The sequence below is a fragment of the Delphinus delphis genome, chromosome 14 (assembly GCF_949987515.2).
Source record: "Delphinus delphis chromosome 14, mDelDel1.2, whole genome shotgun sequence".
NCBI lineage: Eukaryota > Metazoa > Chordata > Mammalia > Artiodactyla > Delphinidae > Delphinus > Delphinus delphis.
Window position 1 is genome coordinate 20,418,134 of NC_082696.1, and position 21,464 is coordinate 20,439,597.

Here is a 21,464-nt window from a genome sequence, read left to right on the forward strand (position 1 = left end):
ACAAATAAGACTTTGATCCAATTTTTTCAGCTCTGAATATAGGGAATAAGCAGCTGCCTGAAGCAAAAAGAATAGATCAAAGAGGACAATGTTACACGTGACGACACCAGCTATTTTTAAGTAAATGCTGATTATGCTACTGTTAGGTCATGAACATGGAATTATGAGAAGATATACTGAATAAACCACCATGCTCGCCCAAGAGAAACTGCTTAAAGAAAATGACCATTTCTGTTACTTTGAAACCAAAACAGCAAATCAGACCTGCCAACTAATATATCAACACCAAGAAACTACTTAATCAAAAGAATTCTTCACATAATCCAATCACTCCACTGCAATATATCCCTGAAATAGTAGGAAATTTTCAATATATAAAATTACACAGGAACAGTGCATATGAGTTTTGTTAATCATACAATAAATAAAAATAATCACTTCCTGGGGAACATTCAAATCTAAAGATTTGGTGTATTAATTAGCCATTTTGTGTTTTGACTATAACAATACACTTCAGAAACGAGCTGTACTAGGCACTGATTTTTTCGTCAGTGGCTTCGCAGAATCTACAAATTACGGTAAGATTAAAATCCGGAATCTAATTCCAGTGCACAGTTAAATCACCCACACCAATTCTGTAACAAAGCCCTATTTAAATATCACAAGTCTTAAAATATGCCATGACCTTTCTGTGGAGCAGAATTCAGTAAACAACAAGCATCAGGGTTCAGCCCCTGATTGAGGCACAGGCACCATGGCACATATATCCTGCTCATCAGCTAGAGATTATTTACTTCGTGGGTTGCAAACTGGTCTTTGACTTCTTCAACATCATCGGAAATGTCATCCTGCTCCTGGAAAGTGTCCTCGGCAGAAAGCAACCAGGTCAGCACTTCCTCCAGTGCTATCTGATAGCTGTCCAGATCCATGTCAACCTCGGTGACAGTGCTGGGGGTTTCAGCTCGGGGACCTTCTTGCTCCTCCTCTGGCGCTGAGCTCTATAAAAACAAAGCCAAGAAAACTCACAGACGCTGTGAAGACCAGAAGGTGTTCCACAAAGACACACTGGATGGAGAAACCAAGGTAGGCACCACTGTGTCTTAGGCATCCACCTGCTTCTCAGGAGCTGGGTGAGCAACGCCGTGACATAGAATGCATTTTTAAATGCTAGGATGGCAAAGAGTACAGAAGCTGCATCACTCATGGATTCTGTACTCAGGGACATTCTAATATAGCTGGGAAGAGACAAATAACCCACATGAATCACTTCTGAACAAAAATAAAAAGGCTATTAACAAAGTTATAAGTTCCACGGGTGCAACAAGGAATGCTATTTGAATTCGCCGAGAGCTAAAATAGGAAAGTTTCATAGAGGATCTGGAACCTGCTGGGCCTTGAAGGATGGATGTCATTTAAAGAGACAGAGATTAGAATCCTGCTTTGACCCTAGTTAAATTGCTTTTACTGAATTGCATTTTAGCATTGCATTTTAGACACTGAAAGACAGACACACATATAGGTTGTCGTACTGGTGATATTTTTTTGAGGCAGCTGCCCTCTAGGTTACTAGCTGGTCTTTTTTCGAAGAGCCCGCGGAATAAGTTATTCCAAGCTCCTTCTAGGCAGTGGAGTATTTTCTTATATACTTTAGTCATATATCCAAACCTACCACCTCTCTCATTCATTTGTTCCCTTCCAGAGCAAAAATTCTTTAAAATTTGCCTACAGCCTGTCTCTACTTTATCACCTCTCATCCACAGTTTTTATGTACTATCTCAAACATACACAAACGTATAGAGAACAATATAAGAAATGCTCATGTGTTTAACAGCTACATTTGTTAACACTCCCTTTCATGCTGATTAGGCACTGGTCCCCACCACACACCTGGAAAAGCTTTTGCCAGTGTTACCAATAACCTTCTCATTGACAAATCCACTTTTCTAGCAGCATCTTTAGGATGGCCATGTAATTAACAAAAAACCCAACATTTTTGATAATCAACAGTACTAGAACAACACACATAAACCAGAACTGTTCCAAGCAAACCCGGAGGTCCGGTCACCTTATGTTCCTTAAGCTTTCAGTGGCATTCCCTACCTCTGACCAGTCCCCACCCTCCTGAAGCTCTCCTTTCCCTGCTTCAATAACACCATCTTGGCTTTCCTCCTAGTTCAACAGCATTTGCCAACATGCAAGTAATGAAGCTCCTCAAAATTAAGTCCAGGGCCCTTTTTTCTTCTATGTACTCTGCCTGCATGGTTCCATCCATTCCCATTGGATTTAAAGAACCATCTACATCCTGCAAACATTTACCTTTATATTTCTGGCCCCAAACTCCAAACTCCTATGTCCTACTTCCTTAACATCTCCACTTCAATGTCTCATAGGCATATCAAACATTGTCAGTATTTAAACCCTAGTTTTTCCCCCCAAAGCTCTTCAAGCTTCCCATTTCAGTAAATGCCTCCTCCATGCACTTGACCCCTCCAGCTAAAAATCAGGGAGCCAGCCTTGGTCTCTAGCTTTTACCGCCCACATTTAATACGTACGTATAAGCAATTCCTACCTTCAAAATTCATCTCAAATCCATCCAGGCCTTTCCATCTTCACAACAACCGTTTGTCCTCAGCACTGCAACAGCCTGCTACCAATGTCTCTGCTTCCCCGCTGCTCCCCAGACTGCTACGTCCACCACCCACTTCTCACAGAGCAGCCAGAATGATGTTTGGAAAATGTAACCACATCATAAGACTTCCCTGCTTAAAATCTTTCACTGCTTTCTCAATGCTCTTAAGATACAATTTAAAATTCTTAACATAGTTTACAAAAATACTGTGACAGCAAGAAACAGAGTGAGTGTGTGAGTGTGTGAGTGTGTGTGTGTGTGTGTGTGTGTGTGTGTGTGTGTGTGTAGGGTTGGATTTCAATTAGGTTAATCAGGGAAGTCTTCTCTGAAAAAGTTCCATTGAAATTGAGGAAAGATGGGAAGCTTGCCATGCAAACAGTGGGTAGAGGAGCGTTTCACAGAGAGCAACCCACACGTACAAGAATCTTAGGGAAGGAGAGGAAGAAGTCCACCACGACTGGCATGCAGTGGCCTGAGATGAGTTGGGGCGGTAGGCTGGGCCTTGTAAACCACAAGAGGAGATGAGATGTTTAATTAGTATGAGGGCTGGAACAGAAAGAAAACACACACCAAAGATATTCTGGAGGAAGAATCCAAATGGACCCGGTAAACAACATGCAGGAGTTAAAAACAATGAATCAGTGAGCCCACGATAAAATGACGGATGATTGGGAGAGGGATGGTGCCAAAGACAAAGAAGGGAAAATGAGTTAAGTTCCGGACCTAAAACCCCAAAACTGGAAAGCCACAATAATCCTGGAGGTCATTTAGTATCAAACCTCGATATTCTAATGAGGAATTCTGAGAACTAGGAAAGTTAGTGACCAGCCAAAGGTCATTTAGACAGGGACTAGGATCTGTGAGGTGGGAAGTGGAAGGCATTATCTAAATGCAGGTGTTCAGAAGGTATTCATTCACATACAAGAGGAGACCTTCAACTGAGAGATTAAAGAGAAATTCAGGAATTATTTGCTGACCACCTAATGCTCTACAGCACATGTTTGTAGAAACAGCAAGAGAGGAAGTCGGGCTATTAGTGTTCTCAGGAAAGTAGAGGATGGCAAGATATGTCAAACAGTAGATGATTACAACTTGACCATGTTTCATCTCTCCAATTAACTTAATTCAACCTCTAAGGCATTAATGAAAGCATTAATGAAAAGGTTAATATTATTACACCTGCTCTTTTCTTTTTTTAATAAATGTATTTATTTATTTTTGGCTGTGTTGGGTCTTCGTTGCTGCACGTGGGCCTTCTTTAGTTGTGGTGCGCAGGCTTCTCATTACGGTGGCCTCCCTTGGTGCAGAGCACAGGCCCCAGGCGCACAGGCTTCAGTAGTTGTGGCATGCGGGCTCAGTAGTTGTGGCTCGTGGGTTCCAAAGTGCAGGCTCAGTAGTGGTGGCACACAGGGCTTAGTTGCTCTGCGGCATGTGGGATCTTCCCGGACCAGGGCTCGAACCCGCATCCCCTGCATTGGCTGGCAGATTCCCACCCACTGCGCCACCAGGCAAGTCCCAACACACTTGCTCTTAATCAAACAGCAAATGGCTTCTGCAATTCTTATCATGTCACCCCGAGCCCTAAACAGAAGTGATTATTTTATCTACACACCATGAAAGGCAAATGAAATCTCCCTTCTTTTTAAAAGAGAATAGCCTTCACTATAAGAAGTAGAATATTCCATCTTTCTAACAAAAGGAACCCCGATCCAATGAAGAAGTGATTCTAAAACCAAAAGGCAAACTCCGAAGATTATTTGAGCCCTGAAAAGGATGCGTCATTAATACAGCATAATAACTACACTACTAGAGACAAATGCTTCTCAGCAAACATTCAATGATAAAACATTAGGGCTCTTCCTCAATATCACTTGATCCTCAAAACTACTAAAAAGAGCCCTTGGTTCACAATCTGGCCCCATCTCTTGCCTTCTTTTCCTCTAAGCTTTTTTCTTTTTCTGTAAATCATAGTTTGTTGAAATGGAGAAAATAAAAGAAGTGGTACCTACTACCCAAAAAAAATCTGAAATAATAAGTCCTTTGAACCTTGGAGAAGAAAAAAAAAAAATGCTATGCCAATTCAAGACCATTATCATTATCACTAACATTTGAAAAAAAATCTTGTTGAATAAAAATGAATGATAATACCTAAACAAAATGAGAAGGAAAAATTATAATATCTGCTGCTTGCTGAGTGCTTATTAACATCATTTTAGATACTTCAAACTTATTAACTTTATAAAGTGGGTGGTTTTACCCAGATTTTGCAATAAAACTGAGGATGAGAGGGTAAGTAACCAACCCAAAACAAGAAGTAACAGGGATGAAATTTAAGCTTCAAAGCCCATGCTTTCTGCCTCTCTAAAATGTATTTCTTATCACTTTGAAATCCATGTGTATCTTTTGATTGTTTTGTTGATAAATGTTAGACCAAATACCTTTTAAGGTCTCATCCCACTGTTAAGATTCTCTCATTTTATGAATTATGAGAACTGGTTAGACTAAAACAGAATAAGGTAAAATATGGATTGATTCAAGGCAGAATTATTCAGGAAGAAAATTTCATGACTTTATTTATATCTCCTGAAAAAAAAGGATCCTCATTTATATCCTGATGAATAAAACCACTGTCAGCCCTTAAGCGAAAAACTCACCAAGTAACATATTATCAATTATTCCTCCTAGGGCTTCCCTGGTGGCGCAGTGGTTGAGAGTCCGCCTGCCGATGCAGGGGACACGGGTTCGTGCCCCGGTCCGGGAAGATCCCACATGCCGCGGAGTGGCTGGGCCCATGAGCCATGGCCACTGAGCCTGCGCGTCCGGAGCCTGTGCTCCGCAACGGGAGAGGCCACAACAGTGAGAGGCCCGCGTACCACAAAAAAAAAAAAAAAAATTATTCCTCCTAAAAGAAAGGGAAAAGCTTACATTTTGATGGCCCTTGTGAGAATATAATGGTACAAATGCATTTTTTAATGGCAAAAAAAGAAAAAAACTTAGTACTTAGAACAGAACTAAGCTGACATGAGAAAAACCACCTTCAGTACAGGACAAGAGTGATAAAAGATGACCAAATGATAGAAGAACACAGGTCCTTAAGCATGTTATGCAGAAGCATGATCACAATCCTAGACTCTATAACTCTAGCCTTGCTGTATGAAATAATATAGTTTCCTTCTTAAAAAGTAAAATCAGTAAAGTTATGGTTCTCCATTACATGCATGTGACGTGTAACAGCACGCCAACTGATAAACTGAACTTCTGATGCTGAGAAACCAAGACATTCTCAGTCAACAAAAAAAATGCTCTGAAAGTGTTTTTATCTAGTACCTAAGAGAAAACAAATATGGCAAGTCAAACACATTAATAAAAATTTACCTGTACCTGCATGTTAATTTCTCCTTCTTCACATTCTTTCTTATATTTCCTTGGAAGTGTCTCTACTTCACGGATGGCATCTATAGTGACTTGCTGAGGTAGCACCTCAAACAAAGATGTTAAATACATAATTATGGATTTCTTGTCAGGAAGCTGAACAGCAACATCTAAAAGTGGAAGAAAATAAGAACTAGCTTAAGTTAGATGTCCAAAGTATGTGAATTGCTCAATATTGGATATAAAATAACTGTCTTAGTACCCATAAACAATGCTAGTATATTATCTTTGCAATACCACAGCTCAGTAAATTTCTATTTCATATAATATATGAGCCAAAGGTAAAGATGATTACCTACTTTTTTTTGTTCCATATCCCATTTCTTAAAAATCTTCCCTAAAAGCTTCCCCCATAAGGCTCAAAGATAAGCTATCATCTAAGATAACATCATAGATTTCATTCATAGTATGAAAATAAGTCTAGAATTCAATCCTGCAACATTTGTAACTGAAGTTTTCACATCATATACAAGCTCATACAAAAACACATTTTAATGAAATAAATAAAATACTAAGTTGTTTATCTAATAATTCTGTTTTCCTAAAACTTTAAATCTTATGCTCGTATTGATTAACTATTCTACAGTGATGTAATTAAATTTCCTCCTGAAGGATCCTAGAAACTGTTAAGCACAGAAGTATCATGTCTGTAATAAAATGGCTTGTACCACATTTCAAAAGGAAAAACACCTCCTCAATTCTCACAATTCTTTCAAAAAAGCGGGGGTGGGGGGGGGAAGCACTGCTTTTCAAGTATTCAAAACTGTAAAGAAAAATCAAGGTTGTAATTAAACACTGAACAATACCTTCAGGATCTAACAGCTTTTCAATTCCTAAGTAAGTTTGAGCCTTGCTGAAGGCATGTTCAAGTCTCTCAATTGGGGACATTTTGACAACTCTATCCCAGCTGAAGAGATCGGGTCTGAAATCAGGATGCAAATAAAATTCAGTGAAGATGAAATATGTGGAAACAAAGCTGTTATTGTTATAATCGAATACATTTCAGTTTTAGATTTTTTTATTTGTGAATATAAATTTAAAAGTTTATCTTTTATATCCCAAAGTTTTGTCAAATATATAATATTTTAAGGTAATCTATAAATATGAAAACAGCAGGTAAGACATTCTAAGGTTTTTGTATTGGTTAAACATGCCTGTTAAAATTCTGGAGTAGCCACTGAAAGACTAGAAATGGTATATTTCCCAAATAGTGAAAGGAAAAAAAGGGAAGAAGAACCTACCAGTATAAAACAAGAAAGAAAAGAAGATATAGAAAAAAGTAAGAAAAATGAAAAGCTCAAAACAAGCGGTAAGAATGAACTTAAATACATCAATTATCGCAATAATGTCAATGGACTAAATTCTCCGATTAAAGACCAACTTTAGCAGAATAGAAAATCCAGCTCTAATCTCTTCACAGGACACTCCTAAAGAAAAGACCCTGAGAGAATTTCCATCCACCCCTCTCCATATAGCTACTGTCTAGTATTTCATTTCTATCTTGATTTTCATTTAATCCCACAAACTGGACATTATTGTTGCTCTGACTTACTCAAAAGTGGATCATTTTCTCTGTGCTCTATCTGCTCTTGCATCTTGGACCCACCTACACTTCTGGGATTTGCCTCCCTCGTCCCCACCCGCCCAGTTCCCTCTCTGACTCCACCTCTTATTATTCCCCTTATTCACACCACTGCACCCAGTGGCCTCCCACATGCCAGGTACCTCCTCCCCTCTTGCCTGACATATTTTTCTTCAGCAATATTTACCATTTCTATATGCTACACAACTGACATTTTCATTTTTAAAAAACTGTCTGCCTCCCTCTATATGAACATTAATTCCAAGAAGGAGGACTGGGAATTTTGCTTGTTTTGTTCTCTGCTCTACATCCTGTGTTCAGCACATAGAAAGCACGCCACACACACTTGTTAAATCAATTAAGTAACAGATGGAAAAATGTTTAAGCTAAAATTCAAGTTTTCGGGCTTCCCTGGTGGCGCAGTGGTTGAGAGTCCGCCTGCCGATGCAGGGGATACGGGTTCGTGCCCCGGTCTGGGAAGATCCCACATGCCGCGGAGCGGCTAGGCCCGTGAGCCATGGCCACTGAGCCTGCGCGTCCAGAGCCTGTGCTCCGCAACAGGAGAAGCCGCAGCAGTGAGAGGCCCGCGTACCGCAAAAAAAAAAAAAAAAAAAAAAAAAAAATTCAAGTTTTATGATAGTGTCTCTTAACTGACTAGAAACAGTGGGCAACCCGCTTAAACTGATAAAGGAGAAGTAGAAGAAGATGGGGTGTGTGGGGTTTTTTTAACCAGATAAAAGGTATATGAAAAAAAAAGCTAAAGCAAATAGCAGTCTTATGGTAAAACATTAAAACCACTCCCTTTGTTACCAAGAACAAAACATTCTGCTCACTACCACCAATGCAAACTGATATTGTATTGAAGGACAAGGCACAAATGAAAGGGAAAGGGGAGAGGAGAGGAGGGAAAGGGAGGAGAGGGGAGGGAAGGGGAGGAAAAAAACTATTATAATTCATGGTCATCTATCAAAAAAAAAAAACTTTCAGTAACAAATTTTGGTAAGAATTTAACAAGTTTCCAGATATAAGATGTAGAAAAGTCAACTGCATTTTCATATATCAGCAAAGAACATATAGGAAATAAAACTTGAGACAATAAATAATTTACAAGAAGAATAAAACACATAACAAATTTTGCCTTTCACATTTAAACCTTTGATGCATCTGGAGTTTATTCAGGGTATGGTGAGGCAGGGATCCAATTCACTCATTTCCATTTGTTCCAACCATCTATTAATCTGCAACGTCGGCTCAGTTGTAGATCAGGATGGAGCTATTTCTGAGCTCTTTATCCCATAGGTTGAACTATATGAAACTGCCATTTATATCAAAAACAGTCAAATATTGGCAATTTCATATGCTTCAGCCTATTATTATATTAGTGTTTTCTTTATAGTACTATATAGTCTCAATTAATATAGCTTCATAATTAGTTTTGTTTTCTGTTTATGAAGTACTTCAGCCTGTCTCTTCTTCAGAAGAGTAGTGGCTCTTTTTGGTCCTTTGGTATTTTATTATATAATTAGAATCTGTTCAGAAGTTTCATAAAAAGAATCATTGATCTATTTTTAATCGGGAGTTTTATAGAGTTTTCCTATAAAACTAAAGTAGGAGGCTGAAAACTGTCACAATTCTTTGTGTATATTACTGGTTAGTGCTGAATGAGTTAGTTCACATTGAACTATGTGAATTATTTTACATTTTTTAACTTACAAATATGTAGAAGAAACCATGGACACTGCACTGTGGCATTTAAGTCCTATGGAAACAAAGATGCGATGGGTAGTTTTTTTTCCATGATATTTCTATTCTTTATGTTTTCTTAGAGCATGTACAGAGGAGAGAGGCGATAGTGGGAAGGGCCTTTAGGGAGTTGTAAGTAAGGGAGGGACAGAGAGGAGGTACAAATCTGTACAAATCTGCACATCCAAGAAGAGTCACATCTCACTTATGTCGGTGGAGCACGGCATTGAAGGCAAGCCCATCTGTCCAGCTGGTGGTGAAGTTGAGGACGTTGACCTGGCTGTACGGCCTGGTGGACTGGCGCACCCAGCTCAGCAGGATCTTCTCACTGTTGGTCTGCTGCAGGTCTGACATGATATCCTTCATGACATCTTTCACCTGTTCAAAAGAAACCATGGCTGCCAATAACCTCAAGTAGTCATTGGAATCCAGTCCTTGAATAAGGAATATTATATTCATGAACCATTGGATCAGGCCACTGGTATTCATTTTATTTCAAAACTTTCCGTTAAACGCTGGAAGGATAAATACATTTTAACAGTAATGATTTCAATTTAGAGGTGATTTTAACCTCACCTTTATATATTATGGCATTTTCTATATCTTAGCAATCAATACTTATATTACACTTGGCTACAGTGAACATTACTTTCATAGCCACAAAAAGTAATATTTTAGAACTATACTTTAAACATCTTTTAATAGGAAGAAAACTCAATTTTTATTTTCTACACAAATGTGGAAGAAGGTAAGAACTTCTGGCTGACTATAAAATCCAAGAATGAAGTGCATTTCCTGATGGCAATAACAATTATAATCTAGAACTAATATTTTATATTATTATTCTAAATCAGTACATATATTTTAAGGAAGTGTTCAAAGAATGATGTGGACATATCAAAAAAAAACCCACAAGAGCCAACTTAAGGGGGCTTGAGAAATAATTAACAATAGTGAAAGATCAGAACCTATTAAATAAGTAAAAATCCATAAAATAAGTAAAAATCCACACAGATATATAAATGAGTGGATAGATAGATAGATAGAATAGATAGATAGATACAGAGAAACAAGAGACAAGGAAAAGCTCTTCCTCATAAGTGGAAAGACAATTAACAAATGTAGAAGAAATGATGAAATTAGAAAATCACTTTGCCACGCATTATATTAATAACTGATCAGGTAAGAACTATGAATGGATCTTAAAATTAACAGATAAAAGTTTAATAAGTAGCTGAATATTTATAAAGTCTCAAAGTATATCTCCACAAGATACTTTTTAATAACAAAGGGCAGTCACATTACAGTGGGGACACCTGCAGATTCCACCTCACCCAAATGATGAGAGTTAATACTGCCAGAAAAAAACTAATGGACAGCATATGCTTCCTGATGTGGTGTATTAAGAAAAACTCAATATTGGGACTTCCCTGGTGGCACAGTGGTTAAGACTCCGCACTCCCAATGCAGGGGGCCCGGGTTCCATCCCTGGCCAGGGAACTAAATCCCACCTGCATGACACACTAAGAGTTTGCATGCCACAACGGAGGAGCCCTTGAGCCGTAACTAAGGAGCACACCTGCTGCAACCAAGACCCAGAGCAACCAAATAAATATTTTTTTAAAAAAAGAAAAACTCAACATCATTTTTCTGACATTCCTCCCAAAAATGAATAACCTGAATCCAATCATGAGAAAATATTAGCCAAATCCACATGGAAGAACATTCTACAAAATAACTATTCAGTACTCTTCAAAAATGACAATATCATGAAATACAAAGACAGACTCAGAAATTATGCCAGATTAAAAGATGACTAAAAAAACAGGACAAATGAATGTAATAAATGATCTTGTATTTTCTTTTTCTGTAAAGGATATTATTGGGGCAATTGACAAATCTCCATAAGAGCTATAGATTACATAACTGTGTTGTTTCAATATTATTTTCCTGATTTTAATAATTACATGCTAATTGCTAGTACATGATATAATAATTACCATATGTATAATAATTAATACTAGCATTGTAAATATTAATATTATGTATTAGACATTTTGTATTATATTAACATAATAATAATACTGTAGTTATGTAAGAGAACTCCTTGTTTTTAGAAAAATGATTTGTTTTTACAAAATACTCACAGATCTATTTAGTCAAAGAGAACAGAGGGGGAGAGAAAACACAGAAATACAGACAGCTGTTAACATTTGGAGAATCTGAGGGAAAGGTATCCAGGAATTCTTCGGGATATTTTTACAATTTTTTTATAAGTATGATATTTTTTAAATCTAATGTTTTAAAAACATACTTTTTTTTTTCTATGCCAGGAAAATAGAGCAGTTTGTCAGGCTCTTTCACTCCAAATTATTATAAGTTGAATTGTGTCCCCTCCCCAAATTCATAGGTTGAAGTGCTAACCCCCAGCACCTCATAATATGAATATATTTAGAAATAGGGTCCTTAAAGAAGTAGTTTAGGTAAAATGAGATCATATGGGTTGGCCCTAATCCAATATGACTGGTGTCTTGGAATAAGCAAAGGAGATTAGGACACAAACACACACACACACACACACACACACACACACACACACACAAGACCACGTGAGGACACAGGAAGAAGGCAGCCATCTACAAACAAAGGAGAAGAAACCAACCTTGCTGACACCTCGATCTCAGATTTCCAGCCTCCAAAATTGTTAGCAAATAAATTTCTATTGTTGAAGCCACTCAGTTTGTGGTACTCTGTGGCAGCTCTAAGAAACTAACACACAAATGATACATTTCTAATTCCTATTAAGAAGTGATTGGAAATTTTCCCACCTGCCAGTGCAAAATGATGCTCCAAAGTAATCCTAAAGTCAGTTTGTGATTTCCATCTACAATGTCCGTTCCTCCTATATTCACTAAATCCACCTAGTAAAAGGAAAAAAATAACTTTTAAGACAATTTTTCTATGGAAACCCAGGTTTTTGTTTTAGCTCGTTTGGACAGCAATATAAGTAAATGACAAGAAAAATTTCACTTTAGAGAATCAGGTGAACCTAAATCTCAAAAATATATTACTTATACAACAGATCAATAAAGTAATCACAAAAAGCACAACTACTGCTTCACTCATAGAACAGGTTCAATACGTCTCATAAGAAAAATATTTCTAAAACTCAGTTGATGCCAATGTCCAGAGCAGGTGGTTGGTTTCAAAATAAATCATCCCGATGGCATCAAAGGACCCCCCCAACGTCATATTACAAACTTACATTGTTCTGATGTAAAACCTGCAGCACTCTGTTAACATTATTTAAAGCGTGTAACCTTGTGGAGCCACGTTCCTTCGGCTGGAAAACAGAACACAAAATCGAATGAGACAGAGAGTCCCTCCATGTTGCTGTCAAACACTGACATTGAGATGCATGTGGAACAGCAGCTCAGCACACAAGAGCCCCTCTGTACCAGGAGCTCTGGCTGGGTTGGTTCTCAAGCCACCATGAAGGCTGGTGTTGACAGAATGCAAATTCTCCCACTAACAGCACCTTAAGATAGTAGTTCCTTAGCTTGCCTGAACACTGGAATCTCCTAGGGAGCTTCCAAGAATACCAGTGCCTGTGTTCAACAAGGACTGTGACTTAATGAGTCTGGAGTATAGTCTGGGTTTGGAATTTATAAAAGATTTCCCTGGTGATTCTAAGATGCAAACAAGTTTGGGAACCAATGCTCCACCAGGGACAAAGCTTCTTCTATCTTAGTTGGGCAGAATGAAGAAAGATTTAGAAGATATGTCCCCTCCACCCTGCACTAGTGTAGACAGAGCAGAGAGGATTCAGAGGTGCTATCCCAGGTTCCAGGTAGGATTACAAGGGCCCACTGGGAAGACTGGAATTGCCACCCAGGGAAAGGTGATCTGGGAGGCTTCTTTCTGCCTCATTGGCCAGGGAATCTTATCTGACAAAGGGATCAATCTCTCCAATAGGTGCCTACCCACCATCTGGAAGGCAAAAGGTAGACTGTAACACCGCACACTTCGGCAAGAAAGAAATTCATCTTCGGCAGTGCATCTCTCTATACCTTTTATAGTCATTCTACCTCTTGTGTTAAAGGTTGTACCCATAAAATACATCGTCTTCATTGGCAGAGTTATTTCTGTGTGAGTATTGGGTACCTCACACATAAAGCAATAGAGTTGGATTTGATGACGGAACAAACATGAAGATAATACTGAAAATCTGAATAAAAATAAATGCCATCAGTTTTCGTAATTTTTTTTTTTTACTATTTGTTAAATAACATTTAAATGTATTTGTCTCTACTTTCTACTCTTCAAAACATTATGCCCTCTTTACATATCCGCTCTTCTTTGTAATTCTCTACTGTCTGAGAGCAATAAACACATAAAGTATTTTTTTCATAAAAATAGAGCCCTCAATAAAGCCTAAATATTGCTCAATCAAAAAATTCATTTAAACCCCTTTTTAACGTTCCTATTTCAGCCTTTACATTGAAAGGACCCCCAAGAGGGTCTTCAAGTATCAGTAATGATGAGAGATATGCCGTTAGTCTGGTTCTTGAACATGGCATCCCTCACCAGTGAGGTTCCTGTGAGGCCTTCTAGAAGATCCAGTAGCTTCCTTCCATCTTTGAGGTCTGTGAACATATCACTGATGGGTGGTTTTCCACTCTATAAAAGAAAACGTACAATTTCAGCAGCAGAAATTTCATACATAAGTGGAAAATAAATGGTTTCATTTCTTCCAGCTAAAAGTCTGGATGATCAGCAGACTATACAAGTTTGCCTTGTATGGAAAGAAGTACAAAGAACTTTGAAATCTATAACAAATGTTTTGAGCTGAAATAGATAAATTGCATTATTTCTTAGAAAGGGAGCAAATAAAACTGTGATTAATGTCAATATGCCTTGTATGTACAGTTGACCCTTGAACAACATGGGTCTGAACTGTGCAGGTCCACTTACAGATGGATTTTTTTTCAGTAGTAAACACTAGAGTATTACATGATCCGTGGTTGGTTGAAACCGCTGAGGTGGAACTGGGATAGGAGGGAGCTGACTAAATTATTCATAGATTTTCAGTTCTACAGAGTCAGCACCCCTAATCCCCCGTGTTGTTCGAGGGTCCATTGTATTCCTGAGAGAGAAGATGTGTTAAAAATATACATGAGCATACAGCACCTGGAGGCCAAAGCGGTCTCCAGAGGCCAAAGAAAAGTGTGCAGATTCTTATTCCAGCTCTGCACTTTACATTCACAGGATAAGCATGGCTTTTGGTATTTCCATTATGGAAGCAGGTCACGTCATCATCAATTTCAGCTCTCCACTTCAATTTCAGCTCTCAGGCACTAGGTCTGTATTTCTAGGTCCCAATTTCTGAATGATTAGGACACTTTTGGCTCTGTGTCTAAATCCAGTATCCATCCTGTATTTTGAATGACAAAACCTATAGAATTTCTAAACTCTTGCTTCTGACTAATAAACAGCATCAACTTCCCCTGATAAACATATTCTAGCGTCCATGCCAGAAAATCCTACCCCATTCACAGGTAGACCTTGCCTGTCTGTGTGTGATATCATGGTTGTATGCAAAGGACAATCACTGCACAGAAAATCAGGACGCCTCAGTTTTAATCTGTCTGACCGTTAACTAACTGGTGAACCTAAATCAGCTACTTACTACTGTTTACCTTTTTCTAAATCACAGGTGTTGTAAAGATCAAATAAAGAATATTACGTGAAAATGTCCAGATAGCTATAAAGCACAGTGTAATAAATGTTGTACGATTATGTTGAATCAAATTATTCCCTTCTAATATGAAATGCCCAGAGATTAACAGTTTTACTTCCTGTCAATAATAGAGATATTTTATAACCAATAATTATTGTATATTCTTTATTCTTCACTTTAAAGCATATATATAAAGTCACACGAAACCAAATTTTACTCTGAGCTTGAAATGGGTGAGAGGGAGGAAGGAAGCCATCCTAAAGTTTCCTAAAACTTGGCATTTTCCCTTTTTTCCTCTCTTCCTGATTTCTTACATTTTTAATTATGTGTAATGTATAGTAAACTAGTGATTTCTATCATGTGGCTTTTCCATAGTTCATATACTCTAAATGAGAGGAAGTATGGTAAAGTCTTCACCTTAGAATCAGTAAAGAATAAACTATGACTTATTTATATCTGAAACAAAGCTGCTTTTCTATTTCCAGCTGCCACTGTGTGAGCAGTGACGATGTCAGAGATACATGGATTATCTCCATCGATCACAATGATAAACAGATTTGAGTGATGCAGGAGACCAGATCCAGAGGCAATACTTCAAGAGGCAGAGCAGGGAAGTTTTTTGCACATTAAAGATTTCCTACCTGCTCTCAGTAAAAGCAAAGGGCAGAAGTAGCCCTGATCATCTGCTACCTCTTACCTTCCTCCTCTCAAAACCCACCCAAGTACACTTCAGCAAACTAGCCACCAAATACCCAGATTCCCTTTCAGGAAGACGTGAACAACTCTGATCTCAGAGCAAAGAGACAACAACATAGGTATAGTTCATGGGAGAAACAAATAGGGATATCTAGGCACAGAAAGGACCTTAGGAATTACTGATGACAAGGGCAGCTAAATAATGTCTGGGCGGCATTTAACCCTTCTCAAATCCACTACAGTATCCGTTTTCCAAAAAAGAAACAAAGTAACACAAATCAGCATAGACTAAAATAAAGTAAATATAAATATTAGTCCATCTTACAAATAGTTATGTACGCCCACTGATGACCTCATTGTAGACAAGCCTCCTACCAGCCGTGTAACTTTAGAAAAGTGGCCTTTCTACATCTATTGGCTCATCTGTTAAACACTAAGATGACAGATGTTCAGTAAATGGCTGATACTATCATTCAGTACATTATCATATCATTACAGTAGTAATGTTTCCTACTGTCATAAAAGTGCCATAAAATTTCAACAGTAGATGAAAGAATGGGTAGAACAAATAAGCACTTCATCTTAGGCAGGAACGGAAAAGCAGATTCTGAACCTGAGTACATGTAAGCGTCACTTCATAGAGAAAGTTCTTCCAAGTCCCGAATTCACTAATATGATGACCTGGAGGGATATATCCCATTCGAAACTAATGAACATGATGATACAAGAGCACACCTGTGCTTTAGGCATGCACTGTGAGACCAACATAACTCAACAGTAAACCCAATGGATTCTTCCCTAGGCTCCACTGCTGCTCAGTGGTAAAGTGGGAGGCGTTCATTTAAGAGGCAGCATTAATTTTTCCACATGAGACACTCTTTTCCTCTCTCTTGTCCGGGTCATTCATTTGTTTATTGAGGAACAAATCTTGAGAAAGACTCCTTGTGAAGCATTCTCTTGAAACAAAGGGAACTGAGACACAGTTCTGTCCTTCTAGAAGTCAATCACTTATACTAGGGAAACCAATGCCTTTATATTCTTTAAAAAAAAAAAAAAAGACAGTAACAGCAATGCAATTTCTTTATTCTTTTTCCAAATTTCAGATAAATATTGATGGCGATCAGTAAGAAATAAGTTTTGTGCTGTGTGCCTATTCTCCTAACACTCCGCCACCCCACCCCCAGTGATGGCATGGTTGGCGTGTACTCCCATCTGGTACCTTCAGAAGAGCCACGTACACCTGCAGGAGGGAATATACAGCCCATGGATCTCTTCACTGGACAATGAAGGAAGGTACCAGGGCTCTTACAAATCCAAAACTGTGGTTCAAAACTTACATATAAAACACACACCCACACTCGCCACACACATAGCCAATCACTACAAAATACTACCTATTCCTGACAAATGCAATTTAGGAACGTCCCATAGGCAGATGGAAAGAACCAAACTATACCAAAGAGCCCGTTCCACCTACCACCTAGGAGAGTAACACCTATAAGTATGGTGATTCAGTGCTTTGTGCCTTACAACGGAGGTCAGAAAATGTCTTTCGTAAAGTTCCAGATAGTACTTAGTTTAGGCTTTGCTGGCCAGGTGGTCTCTATCGAAACTTCTCAACCCTATTGTCAAGATGGGAAAGCAGCCCAGACAATGTATAAACGGATGAGCCGATGGGAATGGTGACTGTGTTCCAACAAAACATGATTTGTAGACGTGGAAATCTGAATTTCATATAATGTCCACATGTCATGAAATATTCTTCCTTTTTTGACTTTTTGCAACCACCTAAAAATGTGAAAACCATTCTTAGCTCGTGGGCCATACAAAAACAGACAACGGAAACATGAAATGTCCCTAGACATAATAATAGCATGACTTACTATGTATCAGATATGCTCTAAGAGATTTAGATGCATTCTTTGTTTCTTTATGATAGAACTTTAAGGTAAGAAAACTGAGACACAGAGGTGACATGACGAGCGAGAGGCAGAACTAGGATGTGATACCACAAGATCTGACTCCAAATCCAGGTTCTCAAAGTCCACACTAAACTGCTACTAAAATTATGAGGTCACAGGGTCATGACATATAGGGAAGGAAACAGTTAATCAGTGGTGTGGCAGAGGAGGTATATTTAATGACTTTCCAAAGAGGGCAGCAAGATATATACCACATTTAAATGAACTAAGAATGAAGTTTTTTTCCAAGCTTATGGCTTTAAAGCATCTCTGGTACTTCTGAATCACAGGCTCTAAACATAGGATCCACCCTGGGAAACAGTTGGGAAATGTCAGAAGTCATCGTTTAATAAAAATAAGACCTGATTCAGCCTGACGGTTAAAGTCTTATTTAGATTTTTGATTCTTTGTGAAGACTTATTTGCAGAAACTTCTCTGACAGACAGAATACAGTTTAATAATTCAACTGGACAAATATTTGGTGAATACCTCCTTTGTGCCTGGCCCTGCAGAAACACCAAGTTCAGGTCACCCTCCCCATTTACAAGCAAGGGTTTCCACAGTTTTCCAATAAACACAAAATAGTACAAATGAATAATCCTGAACTTGGAAGACAGATAAGCCTTGCGTCGCATTTAACCTTAAAAAAAAATTTCAAAGGCCACATGATAGGAATCCAAACGACAGATGTCACAGGTGACTCGCTTTGGCTGCCTCCTCTCATCCCCTGGTCCCCTGTACTTCTTTGAACTCTCTTACCACCAGTTCTAACACCATTTTGACTCCAACAGGGACCAGCGTTAATACAGCTGAGACACTGAAGCTCCTGAATCGAAAATGTCAGAGGACAGAAGCAAACTGTCATCACAATGCAGGAGGGATAAGCCGGGGTCTGAGGGAAGGCAAGGGCTGCAGATACAGTCATGGATACATGATGGTTCAGTTGAATGCGGCCAACCTGATGGGTCCATCAGACCTGGTGAATCAGCCAGCCCTAAAGGCTGAAAGAGCCAGTGCTCAGTTTCAGCCAGCAGCGGCCATTTGAGAATCCCAGCCCACTGTTGGTAGGACTTCTGGTTTCTCAAAAGAGCTGGAAATCTGAATTTATGTGTATAATCTCCTGATATTTGTAATGTCCTAAAACACTGTGCCGGATCAACAAATCTTGTCTACAGGCATACTGCATCCTAGGATGACTGGTAATCTCTCTCATAGGGCGTAACTACATTAGGGAAATACAAGATCAGTCAACAGTGAGTCCTCTGAGGAACTGAGAAACTCTGTGGAAAGGACGGACACACACCACCACCACCACCACCACCACCACCACCACCCACAGACTAGGGAATACGATTGATTGTAAAATACCAGCAGAGTCATTATACTTGCGCAGTCCGAAAAAACAAAGGAGTCACACCAGATTCTTCTCCTTTCACTCATTCCTCATGTCTAATCCATACCAACCCTGTCATTTCTACCTCCGAAAACACATTCCGAAGGTGACCACTACTCCTTAGTGGCCCCACTCTCATGCACATCTCCAATACCAGGCCAACCAACCTCTTTACTTCTGCATAAGAGTCAGAATAACTCTAATTTCAAGGTGCAGATCACATCATGTCATGTCTCTGCTTTAACCTAATGGACTCCCATCACGGGGAAATACAATTCAAACTCCAAATAAGAGATCCCATGTGATCTGCTCTCCGCCCTCTCTCTAATCTAATAATCTAATACTGAATTATTCTCCCCTTTCTTCAATACTCGCAAATCATAATTATTTCCATCGTAGGTCAAGTTTTTCAGCAGTAGTAGTAGTAGTAATGGAAAAAAAAAGTCTATGAAAGATTGAATAAGAAAGCAAAATTTAGGAAGTGCAGTTCGCAGTCCTTAAAAGGGTGAAATGTTAATGCTTTGTAGAGACAACAAACAAACCAGAAGTAGAAGTGGGGCTTGGATTTTGGGTTCAGAAGACGGCCTCCTTTATGTGGTGTGCCCTGCTGACACTAACCAAGTGAGGGATGACAAGCACAGTCTGTGCCTTCGTGGCACTCAGAATCTAAACAGAGTAAACCAAATCTGTACCAACAAGCATGGGGAGCACAGCAAAAGGGATTTATGAGCTACCTTGATTCTGCCAAATTTGCACCAAGTAAGAAATATAGTACAGAGTCTATCCTGTGATTTACCTAATCCCATTATAAATAATGAAGTTATTAACTGTGTATAATATGGAGAAGAGTGAAAAGATAACAGTTTTTAGATGCTTTCACCACTACCATGTCTGATGATGGTACTTACAAATAATAAATTTGAGCCCTTTCACACTGTTTGATTACTCTGTCATTTATTTATACTCTTCCTATTTTCAAAACAGGATTTGAGGCAGTCTACTCAATTCAGTTAATATCCCCACTGTTTACAGCATGTGTGGGTATGTATGTGTCTGTGTGTGTGTCTAATTCTGTATCATACACATGGATTTATATGGCATACATATATATATATATATACACATACATAGTGTTTATACCATAATGTTTTTGCATTCTTCTCAAGTCAATCTGACACCCCAATCAATTTTAAAATGATGCTCCAGCATGTGATAACATATTGTAAGTTTTATAGTCTCTCTTTTTTTTTGAGTGATTTTTTTTGCAAGGAGTTGGTTATTTTAAAAACTCAAAAAGAAGTGAATGATTTAATTTAATATTTCTTTTAATATTTTAAAAACCAGAATCTTTAATTTATGAATCCCAAATCTCAGCACTAATAAAAATGTAGCTCTTGTAATTTTTCATTTTCTTAAAAACCAATAATGTATCAGTGAGCACTAGGTACAATGTCATTTCGGTTATGTTTATGTGTAAATGGATTTCTTTTAAGTATTTTACAACAGAAATGTACTTTTTCTCTTGATGATGGAATTACAAGTGGTTTTAAAAAATCTCTTTGGGGCTTCCCTGGTGGCGCAGTGGTCGAGAGTCCGCCTGCTGATGGACGGGACATGGGTTCGTGCCCCGGTCCGGGAAGATCCTACATGCCGCGGAGCGGCTGGGCCTGTGAGCCATGGCCGCTGAGCCTGGGCGTCCAGAGCCTGTGCTCCACAACAGGAGAGGCCACAACAGTGAGAGGCCCGCGTACCACAAAAAAAAAAAAAAAAAAGTCTCTTTGGATTTCTTCTATTATCTAATTTTTGTAATGTGTAATACTGTATAAAATAAATATAGATTGTTTAAAAAGTGGTATCTCTAGTTAAAATTAAGCAAACTGATGAAATTAGGTTCATCACAGTTACGACACATATAGCTTAATGGATGAAATGAAGAATGCATAATCTTCAATGTCTACTTTATGATTCAGCCCCATGGTGAAAGAGTGAAAGCAGCATTGCTTTCGACTGAAAAGCAAAATGAGTGCAATAAAATGCCCAAGGAGGTCGTTAAGCACCTTGACAAACGAAAACCAGCAAAATGTGCCACAGTCGCTTAAAGAATTCGTAAGTGCGTGGCTCTCAGCCATTCTCTTTATGAATTCATGGTGCTCAGCACAAGTTCTTAAGAACCGAACAAGATTCCGCTTAGAAGCTTGTTTGGAAAGAGGGGGGAAAAGAAGAAAAGGGAGAGAGAGACTGGAGAAACAGATGGCTCAGGTAATCCTACTCGTGTCATAGTAACTACA

The 21,464-nt window shown here is 38.6% G+C and overlaps 1 protein-coding gene across 8 annotated transcripts in view; it reads right to left on the reverse strand.

Moving 5' to 3' along the window:
• UTRN (utrophin) overlaps positions 1 to 21,464 on the reverse strand; it is a 497,409-nt gene that overhangs the window by 372,862 nt on the left and 103,083 nt on the right. For 7 of the 8 annotated variants that reach the window (XM_060029843.1, XM_060029845.1, XM_060029848.1 and 4 more), the window contains 7 exons: positions 13,974 to 14,066; positions 12,652 to 12,729; positions 12,215 to 12,307; positions 9,592 to 9,764; positions 6,868 to 6,983; positions 6,005 to 6,171; positions 795 to 998 (listed from right to left, as the gene is read on the reverse strand). In XM_060029843.1, coding sequence (XP_059885826.1) covers positions 795 to 998; positions 6,005 to 6,171; positions 6,868 to 6,983; positions 9,592 to 9,764; positions 12,215 to 12,307; positions 12,652 to 12,729; positions 13,974 to 14,066 — 924 coding nt within the window. The remainder of the gene's footprint in view (positions 1 to 794; positions 999 to 6,004; positions 6,172 to 6,867; positions 6,984 to 9,591; positions 9,765 to 12,214; positions 12,308 to 12,651; positions 12,730 to 13,973; positions 14,067 to 21,464) is intronic. The other variant, XM_060029847.1, reaches the window with a different exon arrangement.